The sequence below is a fragment of the Phycodurus eques genome, chromosome 15 (genome assembly GCF_024500275.1).
Source record: "Phycodurus eques isolate BA_2022a chromosome 15, UOR_Pequ_1.1, whole genome shotgun sequence".
NCBI lineage: Eukaryota > Metazoa > Chordata > Actinopteri > Syngnathiformes > Syngnathidae > Phycodurus > Phycodurus eques.
In genome coordinates this window covers 2,104,245-2,127,382 of record NC_084539.1, presented here as the reverse complement: position 1 = coordinate 2,127,382, position 23,138 = coordinate 2,104,245, and the positions used below count along the sequence as shown (strand labels likewise).

The 23,138-nt window shown below is 40.8% G+C and overlaps 1 protein-coding gene across 2 annotated transcripts in view; it reads left to right on the top strand.

Moving 5' to 3' along the window:
- The window catches only part of zer1 (zyg-11 related, cell cycle regulator), a 34,975-nt gene extending 12,757 nt beyond the window's left edge, over positions 1-22,218 (top strand). Inside the window, exons 7-17 of one of the 2 annotated variants that reach the window (XR_009769939.1) lie at positions 99-245; positions 342-515; positions 2,049-2,264; positions 6,431-6,472; positions 6,660-6,779; positions 7,577-7,692; positions 7,999-8,187; positions 8,830-8,927; positions 9,214-9,316; positions 9,597-9,772; positions 15,290-15,375. Coding sequence is in view for 1 of the 2 variants with exons in the window: in XM_061698912.1 (XP_061554896.1) it covers positions 99-245; positions 342-515; positions 2,049-2,264; positions 6,431-6,472; positions 6,660-6,779; positions 7,577-7,692; positions 7,999-8,187; positions 8,830-8,927; positions 9,214-9,316; positions 15,290-15,377 (1,293 nt within the window). In the remaining variant the exon portion in view is untranslated. Of the gene's footprint in view, positions 1-98; positions 246-341; positions 516-2,048; positions 2,265-6,430; positions 6,473-6,659; positions 6,780-7,576; positions 7,693-7,998; positions 8,188-8,829; positions 8,928-9,213; positions 9,317-9,596; positions 9,773-15,289 lie in introns of both variants that reach the window. The other variant, XM_061698912.1, reaches the window with a different exon arrangement.
- Positions 22,219-23,138: the final 920 nt, after the last annotated feature.

The following is a 23,138-nucleotide window of genomic DNA, read 5'->3' as shown; positions in this document are numbered from 1 at the left end:
GCATAAAAAAATGATAAACTAAGAACGTAAGGTTATGTATAATGATGTGTATTAACAGGTTTTGGTTGGTGCTTGTTGGTGTTTTGGTGCTTTTTCAGGTGACTGGATCAAAGAATGAAGACCAGGTCCTGAATGCTATTGAAGCCTACACCGAGTTCCGCCCTGAATTAGCCCACAGAGCCATCAATCAACTGTTTGACATCGCCAGGATACAACACTGCATCCAGCTACTCCGAGCATTGCAGGTATGAGATTTTAAAAAAGAGACCATCGACCAATCGACATGAAATAGTTTATACAAAAAATGTTTTCATATGACTGCTAAAAATGTCTTGTTTCAGCTTGTTATAGCGGCATTGAAGTGCCATAAATACGATAAGAGCATCCAGGTGACGGGTAGCGCTGCGCTCTTTTACCTGACAAACACAGAATACCGCAGCGACCAAAGTGTGCGGCTTCGCCAAGAAGTCATTCAAGTGGTTTTAAACGGAATGGAGCAATACCAGGAGGTCACTGTAAGTGTGCTCTTTAATTCAAGAGGGATCGTCCTTTGGAAGTTCTGATGTTTGTAAAGTGTTCCATGCTGCACCCGCTCTGCTGTATTTTTTCAGTAGTGTGTGCAACCCAGAGTTTTCCAACTTTTATTGAGCCAAGGCACACCACCAGACAAAAATGGCATAAAAAGTATCAATATGAAAGTATAATAACCTCATCTCACAATTTTACTTACTGTATGTGAAATGTGTGCCTGTTTAATTGAACACAAAGTTGATATATTGGGGACTCTTTCTGTTGTATGAATGGCTACAGGTAGATACACAGTTCATTGTACGGCTGGGCGATATGGCTGAAAAGTGTATCACAATATAAATATTTCATGTCTTTCGATATCAATAATGAATGACATTTTTTTTTTTTTTTTTTTTTTTTTTTACTTATTCAAATTTAGGACCTGAAGAAAAACGGATGAATTTAGATAATCGTATTTTAAAATGTCACCCTTAACATTTAAAAAGAAGTTCGATGACGTAACCTTTAATGCACTTAACTGGGCTGGATAGGTCGAGAGAGTAGAGACTAAGGGTGGCTCTCAATTCTCTTTCTAGCTTCTCGCTTTCTCCCCAATAATATCAGATACAACGAGAGCTTCCCGGCAAGAAAGAGAAATGAGGTGAGCCCGAAAGCCTCTGTCAGTTTGTTTCAGATTTGCTCCGATTGAACATTTTGTTGAACATATTTTCTATTTATCGATCATGTGTCTATTGTGATGCAGATTGAGACTGATTTATCGCCCACCCCTAGTTTATTGCACCATCCACCATCTAATGGAAGAGTGTGTAATTGTTCTGCCTCTTATTATATGTTGGTGGCATCGATAGATGAAAAAATATATATTTGTAATTAATAGACAATAGTTTTCTGACAAATTAAGTGAAATTGGATCATTTCCCACGGCACCCCTGATGATAGTGTGGCACCCTTGTTTGGAATCACTTGTGTAAAAGACTCAATTACACCATTTTGCTGTCCATATAGGTCATTAGGTAATGAGTCAATGTTTTTTTCAAAACGACAGTTGGAATGTTGGGGTAGTTCATTCCCGGAGACAATGCTGTCACTCCTCTATATTGGAATAGTAATGGAACACGTTGAAAATCACCAGCTAGAGTCAGGAGTTTAGTTGTCATACCAACACACATTTAGACATGATATGCCATGAAATTTTGTACCCAAAGTCCCGGTTTAGCCCAGTAGAAGCCCAGAGACGAATTACTTTGACGTTGTTTTCATTTGTATCACAGAAACAAGAACTGCACTGAAATCTTTTTTGTGTGCAACTGTTCTTTACAAATTACAAAAAAACGTATTGATGTGAACTCAATATTCTCTTTTGCGATGCTGTCTGTGTCATTTGTTTACATGATCTGATTGGCCATAATGGATTAATCTTAAATGAGCAAGTAAAAGCTGAGAATAAGTGTGCATTATTACGTTGCACAATGTTAAGTTTAATACTCCCTTCTCTCCCGTCCACATATCCTCACAAGGTGCAAAGGAACTGCTGCTTGACTCTGTGCAACTTCAGTATTCCTGAGGAGCTGGAGTTTCAGTATAGTCGGGTCAACCAGCTGCTGCTGAATATCCTGAAGCCGGCAAGGCAGGATGAATCCATCCAGAGAATCGCTGTGCACCTCTGCAATGCTTTAGTCTGCCAGGTTGACAACCACCATAAGGAAGCTGTGGGAAAGATGGGATTTGTTAAGGTAACATCAAGATAAAGTGTTTAATTTGGAGATTGAGTAATTTTTCCCCCCAAGAGTTCTTCCTGTGAGATTTTACCTTTTTAGTCAGGATAATAGGTCAATGCAGCCCTATGGGGGCACAAGCCAGTGCAAACTGTAGGCCGGTCGCGAGCCCGGATAAATGCAGAGAGTTGCGTCAGGAAGGGCATCCGGCTTCAAACTTTGCCAAACAAATATGAGCCTTCATCCAAAGTGTGTCTTAGCTTTGTTCAAATTAATGACAGGGCGCCTCAGTGCAACAATTGAAACAAGATTATATATATATATATATATATATATATACACACATACATATATATATACACACATACATATATATACACACACACACACACACACACACACACACACACACACACACACACACAAAGGAGGCTTTCACGATGTGTAGCGTCTGACGTGCTCCGATCCTCAGCCTATACCGTGCGGTGCTTCAGTGAATTCAACTCAGTCAGTTGGGTTAGTGCAACAATAAAATACGTCTATGCCAACATTGAGACAGCTATGCACTTTTGGACTGATGGTTTTTAGTGTTTATTTGTTTTCAAGCTAACGTAACAGCCAATGACAGAAAAATAAAAGCTTAACATTGAGCTTAAACTTCAACGTCGCAACTTTACATCACAATGAATTGGGAAGAAATTCACATAAATTTCTCACAGTATCACAAACACTAACCTTGTGCCTCATCGGTGGGTAAGGAAAGGGATAGCATTTGGTTCCATCCATTCAAAGAAAAAGAAAAAAATCACCGTGCCGTGTAAAGTCACTTTTCGTCCCAAAATCCTGAGTTCCGGTTCGTACCCTTCAAAATAAAAGGCTATATGCTTAAAACAGGAAGTCAAGTTAAAACTTCCACACACAAACCATTTGGCGTGATAAAACACTCCCAAATAACGAATTTAACAATGCTATATGTAACTTTTAGCTGAAACATTAATTAATAAAGTAAGTTAATTGGATTAGTTTCACACATAATCGTGTTTAGTTTCTTTTAGTTCATAGGTTTGATATTGATACTGGTTTTAAAGAACACTGAGTCAAATGTTCATTTTAGTCTATGCTGTTGACTGCTCAGAAAATGGATGTTCATAAACCTTTATTTCAACCATGCAAACGTTTCTGACCCAGCCCACTAAAAGAATCTGAATCAAGAATCATTGGAATGGCAATAAGGCACTGGAATCGCTCCAATTCAAACGATGCCCAACCCTACTTTCTATCCATTCATATTTACATACAATACATCTAATGGGCATCCTGTTTTAGGTAGTTGTCCTAATAAACTCTGAACAGTTTTATTATTAATACTGAGGTTTACATTCTCTTAAATAACATTTGTAATACTGTGACACACACTAGCGTTTCGTTTTGCCACTGTGGCTTTATGGAGGTATTTTCCACCTCCGCCGTGACCATCGGCATCGTGAGCCGTCTTGCACAATGTTCTGTAAACTAGAAAGGTCATCTCCCTGGATGACATTTTGACTCCAAGGGGCTATTCCAGCAAGCAGGTTCAAAATGCTCCTAATCTAAACGTGTTCTGATGTGACCTCCCCTGAACTCAAAAACTAGGATCATTCAGGTCCAGAACAGCTGATCTTGAGTTAGTTCAATCAAGTCTAAGTACACTCACTTTGAGCTAAGCTCGTTCACGGCCTCAACCAAAAGACACAGTGGAGCCACGATATGTCGATTCACCATGGAAACAGAATTGTCAAGTTACTCCCTCCCCCCCCTTGGAATTTGCTAATGAAGGCGTTGAGTGACAGTCTCCTCCAAAAGTATTGGAACGGTAAGGTCAATTCCTTTGTTTTTGTTGTATACTGGAAGACATTTAGGTTTCCGATCCAAAGATGAATATGAGACAAAAGTTCAGAATTCCTGTTTTTATTTCATCCATTTTCTGAGCCGCTTCTCCTCACTAGGGTCGCGGGCGTGCTGTAGCCTATCTCAAACAACAAACAACCATTCGCACTCACATTCACACCTACGGGCAATTTAGAGTTGTCAATTAACCTCGCATGCATGTTTTTGGTATGTGGGAGGAAACCGGAGTGCCTGGAGAAAACCCATGCAGGCACGGGGAGAACATACAAACTCCACACAGGCGAGGCCGGGGATTGAACCCGGGTCCCCAGAACTGTGAGGCAGACGCTCTAACCAGTCGGGCACCGTTTTTATCTCATGGTATTTATATGTCGATGTGTTAAAAAAAAAACAAAAAACTGAGGACAGAGCACCTTTTGTTTGAACCCACCCACCTCTTAAGTGAGCAAAAGTATTGGCACATGACTCATGGGTGTTTCTAGTTGCTGGGTGTTGCCTTTTAGATTTATTGCTTAAACATTAGATAGTGCTTGGTTTTGACTTTGGGTTTCACCTGTGAAAACAGCATTTGCTGTTGAGCAAACATGAAGACCAGAGCGCTGTCTAGGAGAGAAAAGCAAGCCATTTTGAAGCTGAGAGAAGAGGTCAAATCGATCAGAACTATTGCGCAAACATTAGGCAAAGCCAATACAACAATTTGGAATGTCCTGAAAAATAAAGAAACTTCTGGTGTGCTGAGCAACAGAGATCGAACAGTTCGGCCACGGCTATCAACAGCAGTTCAAACATTGTGAGAGCTGTGAAGAAACACCCAAAGACAACAGTCAATGACATCACTGCCAACCTCCACAGGGCAGGGGTGAAGGTATCACAATCCACCGTTCGAAGAAGACTTCAAGAGAAGATGTATATACAGACCATACCACAAGATGCAAACCACTTATCAGCAAAAGGAATCGGAAGGCCAGATTGGATTCTGCAAAGAAGTACAGCGATGAGTCACAAATGTTTTGGAACAAAGTTTTATGAACTGCTGAGACCAAGATTAACCTCTACCAAAGTGATGGAAAGGCCAAAGTATGGAGAAAGAAAGTATCTGTTTATGATCCAAAACACACAAGCTCATCTGTGAAGCATGGTGGAGGTAATGTCATGGCTTGGACTTGCATGGCTGCTTCTGGAACAGGCTCTCTTGTCTTTATTGATGATGTAACTCATGATGGTAGCAACAGAATGAATTTTGAAGTCAACAAAACCATTTTGTCTGGCAATTTATAGAAAAATGCATCCGAACTAATACGGAGAAGCTTCATCATGCAACAAGGCAAAGTCCCAAAACACTGCCAACACAACAAAGGATTTCATCGGGGGGAAAAGTGGAAGGTCATAGACTAGTCAAGTCAATCACCGGACCTTAACCCAATAAAGCATGTATTTTACCTCTTGAAGAGGAGACTGAAGGGAGAACCCCCCAGAAATAAGAACTGAAGAGGCTGCAGTAAAGGCCTGGAAAAGCATTTCAAATGAAGAGTGCAACGGTCTGGTGAAGTCAATGTGTTGCAGACTTGATGCAGTTATTGCAAGTAAGGGTTATGCCACCAAATATGAAATGTTATTCACTTTAAGTTCATTTAATCATGTTTGTTCCAATACCTTTGCGCACTTGAAAGTGGGTGGCTTCAAACATAAGGTCCCCTGTCCTGAGTTGTTTAACACATCTAGATGTAAATACCATGAATAAAAGCTGTATCCTAAACTTTTGTCACATATTCATCTTTTGATTTGAAACCCAAATGTCTTCAGTATACAACAAAAACAAAGGAATTGACCTTGTCGTTCCAATACTTTTGTAGGGGACGGTCTATATATTTGGTCACTAAACGCCTTACTTAAGATCGCCACTTTGTGAACAACTGCGTGAGCAAATAACCAGCAGTTTAAGAACATTTCTCAACGTACAATACCAAGGAATTTCGGTATTTCATTTTCGACAGTCTATCACATTATCAAGAGTATGAGAGCATGGCAAAGTCTCTGCACCGAAGCGGTGAGGCCGAAAATGGAATACCCATGACTTCATTGGAATTAGGGTTTGTACCTTGTTCCTTATCCCACACGACGAGACAATGCAGACGTGGAAGTGGGTAATCAGACATTCTTGAAGGTTTTGCTAGCCTGAGGCCCTGCTTCTCTTCACAATAACAGTTAGTTGTTTAGGAAAATACAACTAATGTAGATGGTGCTACATTTTTTATTTTCGAAAAAATTTTCAATTAATTCTTATCCTTTGTTTTCAGACAATGTTGAACTTAATAAGGAAGAAACTGCAAGATCGAATGGTGAGTTACCTTGTAACTGATTTTGGATCTTTAGAACTTGAGGTATTACTTCTTTGGATACCTAAGTATGATTCAAAGGTTTAGAATTCCATGTTAATTGTTTTAATGTAAAATCAATATTCTGTGGCAATAGGTTTCATGAATAATATTGTATTCTTACTGGAATTCTGTGTGTGTTTGTAATCAGTGTGACCAGGTGATGGAGTTTTCTTGGAGTGCACTGTGGAATATTACTGATGAGACACCAGACAACTGTCAGATGTTCCTGAATTGTGATGGAATGAGTCTCTTTTTGGACTGTCTGAAAGTGAGTTTGTTGTCCCAAAGTTAATAAAAAAAAATAAAATACAAAAAAAGTATGAGGACAGCCACCAATTGTGCAAGTTGTCCCACTTAAAAAGATGAGAGAGGTCTGTCATTTTCATCAGAGGTATACTTCAACTGTGAGAGACAGAATGTGTGAACCTGGTAAAGAACTACAGGAAACGTTTGACCCCGGTAATTGCAAATAAAGGTTCATTGCAGTGTTTTCTTTTTTAGTTTTGTTAAAAAATATATATATTGGAAAAAAAAAAAAAAAAAAAAAAGTAATTTTCACCAAAACCACGACAAGAATACATGACAGAATGTTGATTAAGCCTATCAGATTCTGGCACATCTTGCTATATTTTTCAATGTATATATATATTTTTTCTACATATAGTGGCTCTCCTATAAATTCCCACACGGGATCACTCGGTGGCACGTAGCAGAAATGACATATTTTACCTACAAACGGGACAGGAACGGGAACAGGACATATGGAGGGCGTGCAGGTCGACTGAGCCATAGAGAAAGTACAAAGCCAATTTAGAGTCTTCAATTAACATACCATGCATGTTTTTGGGACGTGGGAGGAAACCGGAGTACCAGGCATGGAGAGAACATGCAAACGCCACACAGGGGAGGCCGGATTCGAACCCGGGTCCTTAGAACTGTGAGGCAGATGTGCTAACTAGTTGTCACCGTACCCCCCCCCCCCCTCCCCCCCACTGTATCTTTTTAGTTTTTAATTTTCTTTTGTGTGGCTAAAGCTTCTTCTGTCTTTCTTAATCTTTATTCCAGGAGTTTCCTGACAAACAGGAGCTGCATCGCAACATGCTGGGGCTACTGGGCAATGTGGCTGAAGTCAAAGCACTACGACCAAAGCTGGTCACACCGCAGTTCATCTCTGTTTTCAGGTAACACATTATTGAAGCCAGTGAGGCATGAAGAGGTGTCAATTCCCAGTTTTACACATGAAAGTACAAATTCACTCTTGAAACAAAAGACGGTCTAAAGCCACCATTTGGTGGCCACAAAGAGTGCCAATATTTGCGTTGGTAACTTTCATTACTTTTGACAATTGGAAGGCAAAAGATACCTGGACTTTGTTTTGTTGTCAGGAATAGTACCCAATGCTGTAATTCCACCTTGCAAATTTGAACAGTTCTAACCAATACCAAAACATAATATTCTTGTCTGTTTTCCTCTCCCTTACTTGGCAGTAATCTACTAGACAGTAAGGCCGATGGGATTGAGGTGTCATACAATGCATGTGGCGTGCTTTCCCACATCATGTTTGATGGACCAGAGCTTTGGTCGATGGAAGAGCCATTAAGAGACACGGTGATGGACAAGATGTGGGATGCGATCCAGAGCTGGGACGTCAGCTCACGTCGCAACATCAACTATAGGTGACTTGTTCCTCACCATGAATTTAATGACTTATTTTTATAGTTGTATTATATAGTTGAAAACGGATGGATGATGGAAGGATAATTATAAATGGAAATATTTTCAAATTATATTGACGTCATTGTACACTGGATTGTAATTTTGAAAAGTTTGTGAGAAGACACCTCGATGACCTTAAGTGGTCTGTAATATTGTACACTGCTAAGTGTTGGAGGAAACAAACTGCAGAAAAAACTGTTAAGATGGCGGTCTCAAATTTCGAGGCAGGTTGGCAAAAAATAAAAATTTTCTCTGAACTCTGAGCACCAACGTTGGCTCTGGTGCTTGTGCGCTCACATGCCACAAGTAATATCCAGACAAGTGATAAACTAGGTGATCCAGGGTTGCCCTGGCAATGATGGAGACACCAATCTCCCTATTATAAACCAGCTACCATCAAAATGTTTGAAAAGCAATTTTTTTTAAGGTAAACTGACTTCATACTGTTGCTTCTAAAATGAATAAATCGACCTGTGGTGAAGAGGACAGGAGCAAAAAAAACCCACCCTCATTTTATGCAACTACTTTAACGTTTGCTCGCTGTTTTTTGCCTGCACGGCTGTCGTGGGGTTTCCTCTGTTTAAAATGTTATATTCTCTTAGGTCATTCGAACCCATCTTGCGACTTCTGCCTCAAAGTATCGCTCCTGTTAGTCAACACTGGGCTACATGGGCTCTGTACAACCTGGTGTCAGTTTACCGTGAGTATCTTAAGGTTTAGCCATGATGTCAAAATAACGATATGATAGTCACAGTCATCAGTCACACCCACAATGTGTGACCTATTTTTTCATCTCCTTTTTGTTGTACAGCATACATGATGCTATTATTGGCTCTTAAATACAATTTATTTTTCTGTTCTAATGTTTCACTTTACTGTGCTTGTTTTTGCCCTCACCTATGCAGATATACTGGTTTTCTCCATAAATTCTGTGGTTTCAGGTATAATCTCCATTCTTCCCATCTTTGCTTATGTTTCATGTGCAGCAAGCAAGTACTGCCCCCTGCTCATAAAGGAAGGAGGAATTAGCCTTCTGGAGAGAGTATTAGAGTTGGAAAGTTCGCAGCCTGAGACTAAGGACATGGCCCAGTAAGACAGACTTTTTCCACACACTCGTGTTCACAACGCATTACATTTTATGTGCCACCACATTGGGCCATATTTTCCCATGTGCGTACATCAGAAAAGCCACGAAGCTGCCTGCTTTTCTGGCCGCATGCACTCTCCCGTCAACGCAACGCTGTCTTTTACGCACCGTCGTTCCAGCTATGCACCCTGGGTGGAGCAACCCTGAAATGTGTGTGTTCTCTGTCAAATCTGGCGCGCATTCTCCCACGGATTTAAAAAGTTTTCCTTTTCCGCAATCCAGGGACTGTTGTAAATCCAGCGCCACGTGAATGTGAAACATCATATTGCAAATATCGGCACCATGCAGGGAACTCTTTTACCTGTGAGGAACTTTTCAGCTTCAAACATGCTGCTGGGGCTTTGAGTTTTTCTGAAAGTGCAGCTCACAACAACTGCAGTCATCATAATGTCACAATGGTGAGTTAGATTTTGAGTTATTTGCTTGATTTAACCTACCGTATTTTCACGACCATAAGGCGCACCACCGCATTAAAAGGCGGAATCTCAGTTACGGGGTCTATTTCTGTATTTAACACATACACAAGGTGCACCGTACTATTGGCCGCAGGCATGGTAAAACATACGCGAGCTTAAAACATACGGTAGCATGCGTGCACACTAAAACAATGTTTTTCAAAAAGCAGCGGGAGCAAAACTGCGTTCGGTTGTACTTAATTGAAGTATTTAACAATGTACTCACGTTATTTTATGATCAATCCTCATCCACAAATCCATCAAAGTCCTCATGTTCTTTATCCGAAATGAACAGCTGGGCAAGTTCTCCATCAAACACGCCGTCATTGTCGGAGTCGTCTCGTTGCCGTGCGGGATCCTCAGAAATGATGCCGGCTTTTACGAAAGCTCGAACGACAGCGCGAGCGGACACGTTAGTCCGAGCATCCACAATCCATTCACAAATTGTGGCGTAACTCGCCCGGCGCTGCCTCCTAGTCTTAGTAAAGATGTGTTCGCCATCTCTCATCCATCGCTCCCACGCTGCTCGCAACTTCACTTTGAACGCCCGAGTTATTGCACTCAGTCGAATGGTGACTGTAGAGACTCTTCTCCCGGCTGTTCTTTGCTCATTAATCCATTGCTCGTGTTGGTCTTCCAACTCGGGCCACCTCGCCTTGTTTCTGCGGAAATTCAGCTTCGTCTTCTTGACTTGGCGATGCTCGTTTTCCTGCTTCCTCCACTTGCGAACCACGGCTTCGTCGATCTTGAATTCTCTCGCGGCTGCTCGATTCCCATGTTCCTCCGCGTAACTGATCCTCCACGTGCAGTTTAAACTGTGCTTCGTAAGCGTGTCTCTTCGTAGTTCCCATTTTCGACTGCTGTCAAGCTAGCCTCCACTCGTAAATTAGCAGTCAAGCCAGCCACCGCTAATTTTGTTCATATTAGGCATTACGGTAATAGGTCGCCAACTCGAGGCGAAAGCCACCTTCAAAATAAAAGCTTCCCAATAATACGGACGTCAGTGCTCTTCGGTTAAGGAATGCAACGAGCAAAGTTAATTTGAATCTTGAGATGCATTAAAAAATGTAGTTGATGTGATATCTTAGGAAAAATAAATGGTAAATGGACTGCAACGTATATATAGCGCTTTATCTACATCATCACAGTGCCCAAAGCGCTTTACAAAGCCTCACAATCACACACACATTCATTAACCAATGGGCGACTGCTGCCATGCGAGGCGCTGCCAGGTCCACTAGGAGCAAATTAGGGTTCAGTGTCTTGCCCAAGGACACTTGGACATGCGGACAGTTGTAGCAGGGATTCGAACCTCTTCTACCTACTGAACCAAAGCCACCCCAACATAATCCCATTGGTATCGCAAGACAAGTCCAGAACTGTGTGACAGACCACCAAGGACTCCACTAAAAGAGGTTTGATGAAGGTCTGATATTGTATTTCAAAAGTCTCTGAAAACTGCATATTTTGCTGTCGTTACCCCTGAATGAAAAAATATGTTAAAAAAACCTATGCGATACATCCATATCATTGGGAGGCTTTTACTTTGAAGAGTTGGCTACTTATTACCGTTAATGCCTAGTATGAACAAAATTAGGGGCGGCTGATTTGACTGCTACTTTATGAGTGGAGGCTGGCTTGACCGCAGTCATTTACGGGGGTCCTTAGCAAAACCGATGAACATACTGGAACTATATACCTACTGGGGGCGTTTCTTTAGCGTCCTGCCTCACGCGCATCCTTCCCCCTTTAACGTCCGCATGCTGTCGTCAGTCACGCCCGCCTTCCTCTATATAAGCAGCGTGTCGGCAGGAAAAGCTCCCAGTCAGTCAAGCGGAGCGCTCATCACACAACAACATATATAGATTTTGGAACTCGGTGAACACAAGGCACGCCACGTTATAAGGCACCCCGTCCATTTTGGAGAAAATTTAGGACTTTTAAGGGCGCCTTATGGTTGTGAAAATACAGTATTTGATCGTTACTACACTTAAGTGATTCGCCTGCGATCTCTGGGGCAAGCTGGTTGAAGGGCACCACTAATAAACAATGGCTTTTATTGGGTTTATTTCATACGGAATAAAAAAACACATGCTGTCCTACCTGTTGGAGCGGTGAGTACGTCAGCAGTGAACACCTCTCACTCGTGATTATGAGCTTATCTTTCCGCTATGGTAGTTCATTTCACATTTAAAGTGAAATATATCGTAATTTCTTGTGTATAATACCTAATCTTTTTACAAAAATAATCTTTTAAAAAGTCAATAGTGCGCATCATACATAAGCATAGTAAAAGTTGGAAAATTCCTTCACAGTAAAATGTGGTGTATATGTGTTTGAGAAAAGCTATCAGTTTTAGATCTTGTGATTTATAAGGTTATATCATATTTAGGTTCACATTTAAAATTGTATAATTCATCTGCTCCTATTTTGTGTGCACCTATTGAGGCTGCAGCTTTACGGAGGTATTTTCCACCTCCCACGTGGCCATTGGCACGTGAGCCGGCTTGCACAACGTACTGAAAGCCAGAGAAGTCATGTGCCCGGATAACACGTTCACTCCCGGTGCAAGATAATAAAAAAATAGTTAAGACACAACAAAAGCTGCAGAGGGCAGATAAACACGCATAAGGTAAATTAACAGTCACATTATTATAGCTGCAGTGTTAAAACTAAACACTAGGATCTGCCACAGTCATATATACATTACTAAAGAACAAGTAAACCTTAGTATTAACAATAATACTGATCAAACTTAATTAGAAAACAAATTAGGAGGGGATCACCACTAATATTTATTGCATATGAATCTATCAATGAGTGCACATTATACATGGGAATAAGGTTTTTCCTGATTTTTGGAGTCAATTGTGGGTTGTCGCATTATACTCTAGAGCGTATTATACACGAGAAATTACGGTATATTTTCCAAATGGATTTCTACGGCATTCACGTCGAAGGAAACCCTACACGCTTACAGCCAGTCGCAGACTTCAGTAAGTCACGCCTCACTGATGGTTGCGCATATGAGCCGCTTACGCATAGTGGGTGGGCCAGAAGTCATTACGGGAGAATGCGCGCACCTTGAAGGTGTGCAAGCCAGACGAGTAAAATAAGACTTGCGCACGAACGGGAGAATATGGCCTATTAAGTGTACCGACTTTCTGCTACTGTTTTGGTGGCAGTCAATGTGGGTAAAAGTGATTTGATCCCCTGCTGAATTTGTAAGTTCTCTCACTTACAAAGACATTATTTATATTTTTATGGTTATTGATTATAGCAGTAAAGAGTATATCCATCAGAAACACAATATTAAAGTTGTAAAATACTGTGGATTTTAGTCAGGGAAATAAATATTTGATTCCCAAGGAAAACGTACAGTAGGTTAGTGCTTGGTAGATAAACCCTTGTTGTCGATCACAACAATGAAAAGTTCTTTTACTGCGGGGTTTGCAGGGTTGGCCCACTCTTCTTTAGAAAAGCTGCCCATTTCCTTCAAGTTTCTTGGTGTCACTTGGAAACTGGAACATTCAAGTCCCTCCACGGGTTTTCTATCGTGTTGATGTCCAGAGACTAACTTAGGCCACTCCATGACCTTAATATGAGTCTTCTTGAGCCACGAGGGCAACAAAGTACTGCTGGTCATGGTCATGCTGGAAGACATACCCTTGATCCATCGTCACTGTTCTTGCTGAGTTTCATCAACAGTTTTACAGTACAAGTTCCTTGATGCCTCAATGATGCCTCAACCCTCTACCCTTTCCATAAAAACATCCCGATAACATAATGATTCCACCGCAATCTAATACGGTGTTATTTAGGTTTTTTCATCCTTGGAATAAAGCGGCTCAAAATGATGCCAAATATGATATACGATCTTTATTTGACAGACTCAAGGCCCATAAAAATGACATACAAATAACAGACAAACAAACAATAAAAAAGGCACTTATACTCGTGCTTTCGTAAAGCTGACTGATAACGCACAGCACTGACACTGAGGGTCAACAGAGTTCAGACAAGACAATTCTTAGTCATTTTGCCGTCACATGAATCTCTCCGTCAGATTTCTAATTAGAGGAAAGAAAGAGTTCACATGAGCCTGGCAGAACAGCAGGCTAGCTCATTTTAAGTAACTTTAAGTTTTTGCAGTGTGCCCTTCTTATACAACCCCAAATCCAATGAAGTTGGGACGTTGTGTTAAGCATAAATAAAAACAGAATACAATGCTTTGCAAATCATGTTGAACCTATATTGAATTGAATACGCTACAAAGACGATATATTTAATGTTCAAACTGATTAAACTTGATTGTTTTTAGCAAATGATCATTAACTGGGTCGTGTTTTCCACTGTGTTACATCACGTATTCTTTGAACAGCGTTCAATAAACGTTTGGGAACTGAGGACGCTAATTGTAGAAGCTTTGTAGGTGGAATTCTTTCCCATTCTTGCTTGATATACAGCTTCAGGTGTTCAACATTGCGGGGTCTCCGTTGTCGTATTTTACGCTTCATAATGCGCCACACATTTTCAATGGGAGCTTGGGCCCAGAGAAGCCGGCGGCGTTTCTGGCTGTTGTTGATAAATGGCTGTTGCGTTGCATAATAGAGTTTCAAGTTGGACTTACGGATGTAGCGCTGAATTGTATTTACTGACATTGGTTTTCTGAAGTGTTCCTGGGCCCATGTGGTGATATCCTTTGCACATTGATGTCGGTCAGATCTTGCATGGAGCTTGAGACTGATGGCAATTGATAGTGATTTTGTGAATCAATGCATCTTGCGACCGGCGCATCACCTCCCTTGCTCGCCGTTGTCAACATACTTGCGTTCCATTGTCAACATTTATTCACGCGCACAAGCCAATGATTTGACAGGACACTGGCATGTTTACATAAATGGTAGTGCTAGCAAGTAAATGAAAGTCTTCCTCACTTCTTTTAGCGTTGGGAAGGGCTTGACTCTGTTTAGCCACAGTAGCTACACGTGAGTGAGGCAAAAATCTGACTCGTCACGTTTTTGTCTCACTTATATCAATTCCGAGGCCCACCATCGATTTCCATCAAAATCGAATATTTACTTATGCCATTGCAACGGCTCCCACAGAGTGAGGGTAGTGGCAGAGTTTCACATTTCTCACACAGTTGAGTGTTAAAGACAGTTGCTAGATTTGTTCACAAGCTCTTTTCAACATTTTAAATTGGTTAATAATGCGTAGAAATAACAGAAGACGTGGGGACACACCAATTATATCCATTTGTAAACAGAAAATCTAAAATTGACCATATTTGGACATATGAGGGTTCTGCCCCAACCACAACATTATGTGACAACACAACTGTTTTGTTTAATAATGATTGCAAACCTTACTAAATAAAATTGGGAGTTCTTGTGTGTGTTCGATTGCATGATAGCACAGATCTTTGCAGGCCTGTAAATATGTTGACCTTTGTTTCAGGAAAGTAATGGAGCAGTGTGAGAACTTCAAAGAAGACCCCATGGAAACAAATCATGCACAGGAGGTAAACTATGGACAAAGAGGTTGACACCGCTGAGCCTCAATATCTGGCAAACCAACCTAAAGCTCGTCATCCCCACAGGGGTCAATGTGTGCATTTTTCTTTTTATCGTGATTAGTTTTATTGTGTCGGCAGAACTGTCTCTCTGACCCTTTTCACAGCAGTTTGGGCACAGACTTAACATATGTGACGTTTAGGGGTTAAGACATGGGGCATGGTGTTTTTACCTTTGCTGCTCATAAGCATCTCCTCAGTTGGGATGGGGTTTGTTGGGGTGAGTGACTGTCATCGCTCAGTATGTGTTTTGTGAAATATTTCTTGATAGAAGATAGCAGCTGGATTGATGCTTGATTCTCAGTGGAAGGAAACAGACACACTCAGCAGCACACAACCATAACCGTGTGGCATTGACCATGGTGGGGGTTAAACTCGGTGATGTGGTGTTGTCCGACACCTGCGTAAGGTGGCCACCCTCTCCCGGTAGCTCACTGAGCTGTGGTCACATGCACAGTGAAGATGAGCCAATACGCAAGTAGGCTGACGTTGGCTGGAGGGAAGACTCTGCAGATAGACTGTTTGTTATATATGTAAATATTGTTTGTCCCTTCCTTTTACTGTGTGTGTTTTATAAATATAACTGTAAACACCTAAGGTTGTACCCTCTATTTAAATGTATTTAGGTTGGGCTGGCAAATGTTAAGTGCATAATCAATCACTCAACTGTAGGTTAACAATCTGTGGTCTAGAAAGGATCCTTTAGCTTGAGCACAACCTCCCTGAGCGTCTGGATTTTAGAATTGAATGTTACCTTTGTACATTTTCATTCACTTGAGGGTTGGAGGTCAAAAGTGGGCAAGCTCCTCTTTAGACACGAAAGGTGACGGAAATCATTCGCAATTACTACATTCTCTTTCCCAGTTTCGCACCCGCACAACTGGCAAGTCATACTGCCAAGTAGTTGTTGATGTGAAGTCTTGTGGGATTTTGGGAATGGCTACACGCCGCTTTCCAAAGTAACCCACCGTTACCATACCCCAGTATCAATGGATAACATGAATTTGGCGAAACAACAGCAAAGAGGTTGGAGGAACTACAATCAAGGAGGCTATGATTGCATTATATTACATAATTTATATGTTCATCTAACCTATGTGAGTGGAATGTACAGGTTCCTCGTTTACCGTAACGTTGATGACCTTCATAGTCACATAACACATCTGTTGCCTTTTGTGTCTGCATTCACAAATCACACAAGGTTGTTAGAATTAAGATTTTTCTCTTAAAACAAGTGGCAACTAATGACAATTATGTTGAATGGATGGAACATGTTTATGTTGAAAGAAATTATTTAGTTTTACTGTTTTGTCAAATTGCTGCTGTCACTTCAGTCAAACCATTTTCATAAAAAAAAAAAAAGTATCACAAGGAAAATCATTTTGAATTTGCGTTTTCTGTTAGTAATGTGTGGCTATCAGAGACTTGAGGGGAATGAGTATGATAATTTAGTCCTATGTCTGCTATCACAGGTTAGGGGCGGCGCCCTACGTGGCTGAGCTTGCACGGCTCCGGTTCTTTACAATATCGGTGTTTTAAACTAAATCCACTCTAATGGTAATCATTTTTTAGCAAGCTTTCCCCAATCGTTTTGTTGTTGTCAACGTAAAGATTTCATGCGCGGATAGCTTTCAAATAGTGAAGTTTGACATTTTGTTCTGTCACTGATGGTACAGTGGTACATACCCCCGACTTCAGTGCAGGCATTATGCTCAATTGTCACTCAGTGACAGTGTGAGAGTAAATGGTTGTCACTATATGTGCCCTGTGACTGACTGGCAACCAGTCCAGGGTGTCGCCTGCCTTTTACCCAAAGCAAGCTGGGATGGGCTTCAGCTCGCCTGTGACCCGAAAGAGGACAAGCCCTATCGAAAATAGATGTTTTTGTTGTTCATAAGTTGTCACACGTTTTTCTTTTGGCCTTATCACCACGTTGTTTGCCATAGACTGTTCAGCTTTTTATTTTTAATCCGTTCTGACACTCCATAATGCTGCTACCACAAAAACCGTATTTTCGTGACATACTTCAATTGTTTAGTCAGGACATTCCGCTGCATTCACTAAAAATTACCCGGAGTCAAAAGTGATGTCTTCCATTAAAAGCTTAAGAAATGCAAACCTCAGAGAAGCTTTCTGAAAATGAATCCGCAAAATCTTATTACTATACACGGGGCACGGATCTACCAAATTCTACAAATTTTAATGACCATCTCTAAACTCTGAAAATAAATTTGGAAGAAACAGACTGGTGTGACTGTTGCCTTCTGTACAATATCAAGTTTGTGAAATACTGTGTATGTAGTCACAACAGAGCAAGGAAAATAACTTGAATTCTAGGTGAATACATTCACAGTAACAGTTAATAAATTCATAGGATTATTATATTGTTGGAAAACTGATACCACCCATTGTACATTTTGATTTTACAAAGCTTTGCAATTATTCCATTCAATTCTGTTCATCATTTCAGTGTTTGCAAGAGTCAAAGTGAAATGTATTATACAACCCCAATTCCAATGAAGTTGGGACATAAATAAAAACAGAATACAATGATTTGCAAATCACGTTCAACCGATATTTAATTGAATGCACTACAAACACAAGCTATTTAATGTTCAAACTGATCATCTTTGTTTTTAGCAAATAATCATGAACTTAGAATTTTATGGCTGCAACACGTTCCAAAAAAGCTGGGACAGGTGGCAAAAAAGAGTGAGAAAGTTGAGGAATGCTCATCAAACACTTGATTGGAACAGCCCACAGGTGAACGGGCTCATTGGGAACAGGTGGGCGCCATGATTGCTTCCTTGAATTGCTCAGTCATTCACAAGCAAAGATGGGGAGAGGTTCACCTCTTTGTCAACAAGTGCGTGAGAAAATAGTTGAAGGACAATGTTCCTCAACGTACAATTGCAAGGTATTTAGGGATTTCATCAGCTACGGTCCATAATATCATTAAAAGGTTCAGAGAATCTGGAGAAATCACTGCATGGAAGCGGCGAGGCCGAAAACAACATTGAATGCCCGTGACCTTCGATCCCTCAGACGGCACTGCGTCAAAAACCGACATCAATGTGTAAAGGATTTAACTCCATGGGCTCAGGAAGACTTCAGAAAACCAAAGTCAGTAAATACAGTTCGGCGCTACACCCCTTAAGTGCAACTTGAAACTCTACGATGCAAAGCAAAAGCCATTTATCAACAACACCCAGAAACGCCGCCGGGTTCTCTGGGCCTGACAGGCTCATCTAAGATGGACTGATGCAAAGTGGAAACGTGTTCTGTGGTCCGACGAGTCCACATTTCAAATTGTTTTTGGAAATTATGGAAGTCGTGTCCTCCGGGCCAAAGACGAAAAGAACCATCCATAACCAAAGAACCAACCATAACCGCTGTTATAGACGCAAAGTTCAAAAGCCAGCATCTGTGATGGTATGGGGCTGTGTTAGTGCCAATGGCATGGGTAACTTACACATCTGTGAAGGCACCATTCATGCTGAAAGGTACAGGCTGGTTTTGGAGAAACTGATGCTGTCATCCAAGCAACATCTTCATGGACGCCCCTGCTTATTTCAGCAAGACAATGCCAAACCATGTTCTGCGCGTGTTACAACAGCGTGGCTTTGTAGTAAAAGAGGGCGGGTACTAGACGGGCCTGCCTGCAGTCCAGACCTGTCTCCCATTGAAAATGCGTGGCGGATTATGAAGCATAAAATACGACAACGGAGACCCCGGACCGTTGAACGGCTGAAGCTGTACATCGAGCGAGAATGGGAAAGAATTCCACCTCCGGAGATTCAACAATGAGCGTCCTCAGTTGCCAAAAGTTTTTTGAATGTTGTTCAAAGAAAAGGTGACGTAACACAGTGGTAAACATGTCCCTGTGCCAGCTTTTTTGGAACGTGTTGCAGCCATCAAATTCCAAGTTCATGATTATTTGCTAGAAACAATAAAGTTTATCAGTTTGAACATGAAATATCTTGTCTTTGTCGTGTATTCAATTAAATATAGGTTGAACATGATTTGCAAATCATTGTATTATGTTTAACACGACGTCCCAACTTCATTGAAATTGGGGTTGTAATTGATTTCTTTATTTTTTTTTTTAGTTATTCTCTTGTGGAAAAGATTATAAAATCTCAGATCCTCATGAGAAATGTTTTTTTGTCAACTCCCTCAAATCCAACAATTTTCTAAAGCGCTCCTCCTCATTGGGCTGTTGGTGAGCTGGAGCCTATCCCGGTGGACTTTGGGCAAAAGGAAGAGTACACCCTGTGCTGGTTGCTAGTCAGTCGCAGCCCCCATATACTGTACATGCAGATGTAAAACGAAAAAAGACAAATGACTTTCAACTAATGATCAAAGTCCATCAAGAAATCGATACTGGCGGGCACAAATGGGAGTTACTCTTTATGTGCAGCAATGAAACAATGCTCTCTCCTCAGATTCCACAGCAATCAGTCAATATTTGCGTTATTGCCACTGGCACCTGACTTATAGCGGTTGAGCTAATGAGCGAATAGAAATGCACCACACTTTGTGTAGCAGGAGCTGGTTCCAAGTATTAACTAACCTGTATTGCGTCACTGAGTTCTCTTCGACTTTAACCATACAACCCCTTGCAAAAATTGTGGAATCACCGCTCCTGGAGTATGAGTATCATATCGTATCGTATCATTTAAATGCTTAATTTTGGGGGGAAAAGGCTCATCACAGCTGTTTCACCAAACAGTTTTTATTTAAAATATCATCCTCCTGGCTTTAAGAAACACAAAAAAAAGCAGGAAAGAAAATTGTTGTCGTTAAGTCAATGTATTTTTTCAGAAAAGGTAGAGAAACAAATACGGAATCGCTCAATTCTGAGGAAGAAATTGTGGAATCATGAAAAACAAAGAAATAAAACACTAGAACACTACAGTACTTTGTTGCACCACCGCTGACCTTTATAACAGCTTGCAGTCTCTGAGCCATGGACTTAACAAGTGACAAATAGTACTCGCCATCAATCTGGCTCCGACTTCCTCTGAATGCTATGACCAGCTCAGCTTTGCAGGTTGGAACCTTGTCATTGACCATTGTCTTCCATTTCCACCACAGATTTTCGATTGCATTGAGATCCGGACTATTTGCAGGCCATGACGTTGTCATGATACATCTTTCTTGAAGGAAGGTTTTTACGGTTATAGCTCTATGGCAAGATGCGTTCTCGCCTTGAAAAATGATGTCATCGCCAAACATCCTTTCAATTGATGGAATGAGAAAAGTGTTCAAAAGCTCTATGTAAACTTGTGCATTTCTTGAAGATGTGATGAGTTCCGTCTTCCCTGTGACTTTGCAGCCCCGTATCACTAAGACAGTCGAAATTGGCACGTTTTCTTCAGGCAGTCATCTTCCTAAATCTCATTGGAACGGCACCAAACAAAAGTTCCAGCATCATCAAACCTTGCCCGGTGCAAATTCACGATTTATCACCGAATATCACTTTCATCCAGTCATCCACAGTCCATGATTTCTTTCCTTTAGCCGACTGCAAGCCGTGTTTTTTTATGTTTAGGTGTTAAGGATTGCTTTCGTTTGGCTTTTCTGTATGTAAACCGCATTTCTCGTTGACGGTTTCTTACAGTCGTTGACTCCACTTTCCGCCCGTTTGGACTTCTTTTGTTGTGGATTTTCTATTCTTCAGCCATATTGCCTTACGTTTTCTATCTTAACGCTTTGAGGTCTTCCTTGGTCTACCAGGGCACCTCCCTTTTACCATTTGGTTTGTACTTGGTCTAGAATTTCGACACGGCTGACTGCGAACAACCAACATCTTTTTCAACATTCTGTGATGTTACCTTCTTGGAGAAGTTTTATAATTTTGTCCTTTGTTTCAACTGACATCTCCTCTTTCAGAGCCATGATTCAAGTCAATCCACTTGGTGCAACAGCTCTCCAACGCCTGAGCACTCTGGTTTAACTGCTGACTTAATTAGCAAATTTATTCTGATGTAAAATTACAGGAATATTCCATACTTTTTTCTTCAGAATTGTGCGATTCCATATTTTCTTTAGTTGTTGTGTGTGTGTGTGTGTTTCTTAAAGCCAGAAGGATGGAATTTTGAATAAATATTATGTAGAACATTCATGATTTGCCATTTTCTCCAAAATGAAGCATTTATATGATCATCCTCCTGGAGCGGTGATTCCATACTTTTTTTGCCAGGGGTTGTATGAGCGATGCCTTTTCTGAAAGCCATCTCATATCAGTTAATGACCCTTGTTGGGTTTACTAACTACTTTACTCATGCAGAGTTTTATTTTTGTTTATAATTCATGGCTGTCTATCATTGGTACTGGCATTGGGACGATTTAGTTTTTACTGAATCACATTCATAGAAGCGATGCTCTAGTTGGCGTTGATATGCGGGGGAAAAAAAAGATTTGTATTTCTGTGTGAAAGATTTATCACCATTTACAAATGTGTTTTCAGCTCTTAGAATCACAAATGCTCAGTTTTAATAGAGTTGAGTCTGTCTTTCCTGATGACCAATTAAGTTATTTGTACTGAAAGTAGGGAAAAATCCTTTGGGAGCCTCAAAACTATTTTGTCAGTTTCACCAAGTCATACAAAGCCTGCAACTGGTTTCTGCAAGTGAAATCCAAATTTGAGTGAATTTGAGCCACACACTGTGGACTTTTTTCCTGATCTAAATAGTACCTGGTCATTAGTGAAAAGGTGAATAAGCAATAAAAGATTGAGTGGCAAACAAGTGAAGTATTGTTTGTAGATTTTTGGAGGTCATCCTCAAGACAATGCATTCATTCATTCACTCACGTGTTTTACATATCATAACTGTTGGGTGGAAACCCATGTTGTTTTTGATCAATTTCTCATTTTGTTCCACAAATATATGCTGTTGGTCAGTCCCCATGTGGTCTTCTTATTTTCACAAATTATTGACCAATCCAAAGTGTTGAAAATGGCTTGCTCTCTTTGACGATGCAATTGCAATGCAAAAAAAACAAAAACAAAAGTTTTTTTTGTTTTAAAAAGTGATGGTTTTGGAGAGGATTCTGCCCGACACCAGCTATATAGACCATATGTTGGTGGTATGGGGTGCTTGTGTGATCCACATTTGTTAGTGTAATATATTATTTGCAAACATGTCAGAGGTATTCTTTGTATTTTAAAACTGCATTGATTCTTACCTTTGAAAATAACTCACTGATTTACAATAAGTACAGCAGGCCATACAACATATAGTATGACCACTGAACCTACACCCTGAACCGGTTTCCAGTCAGTAACATAAACCCTTGAAGACAGCAGAGAAATTCACAGACAACGGAATACAGAACGAGCGGACCTAACGTACATCAGGAAGGCTCTTAGTAACTGGGGGTATCCAAACTGGTCCTTTGTCAAATCCCCCAAGAAAAGAAGAGTCACTACACCTGAGCCTGAAGACAGAAACAAGAGGTGGAACGTGGCTGGTTTGTCAGAGAACCTCAGGGGGATTTTCTTCAAATATAATATCCCATTGCATTTTAAACCCACTTGCACCCTCAGACAAAAGATGGTTCATCCCAAGGACGAAATCCAGAGAAGCAAACTCAACAATGTGGTTGACGCAGTGCAGTGAGTAAAACTTCAATTAACACGATGACATACAACTGTGAACAAAGACCTTTCTTTCTGATGCACATGATGGTTCTCACAGATGTGTGAAACTGCCACAGTGTAGCGCCAAC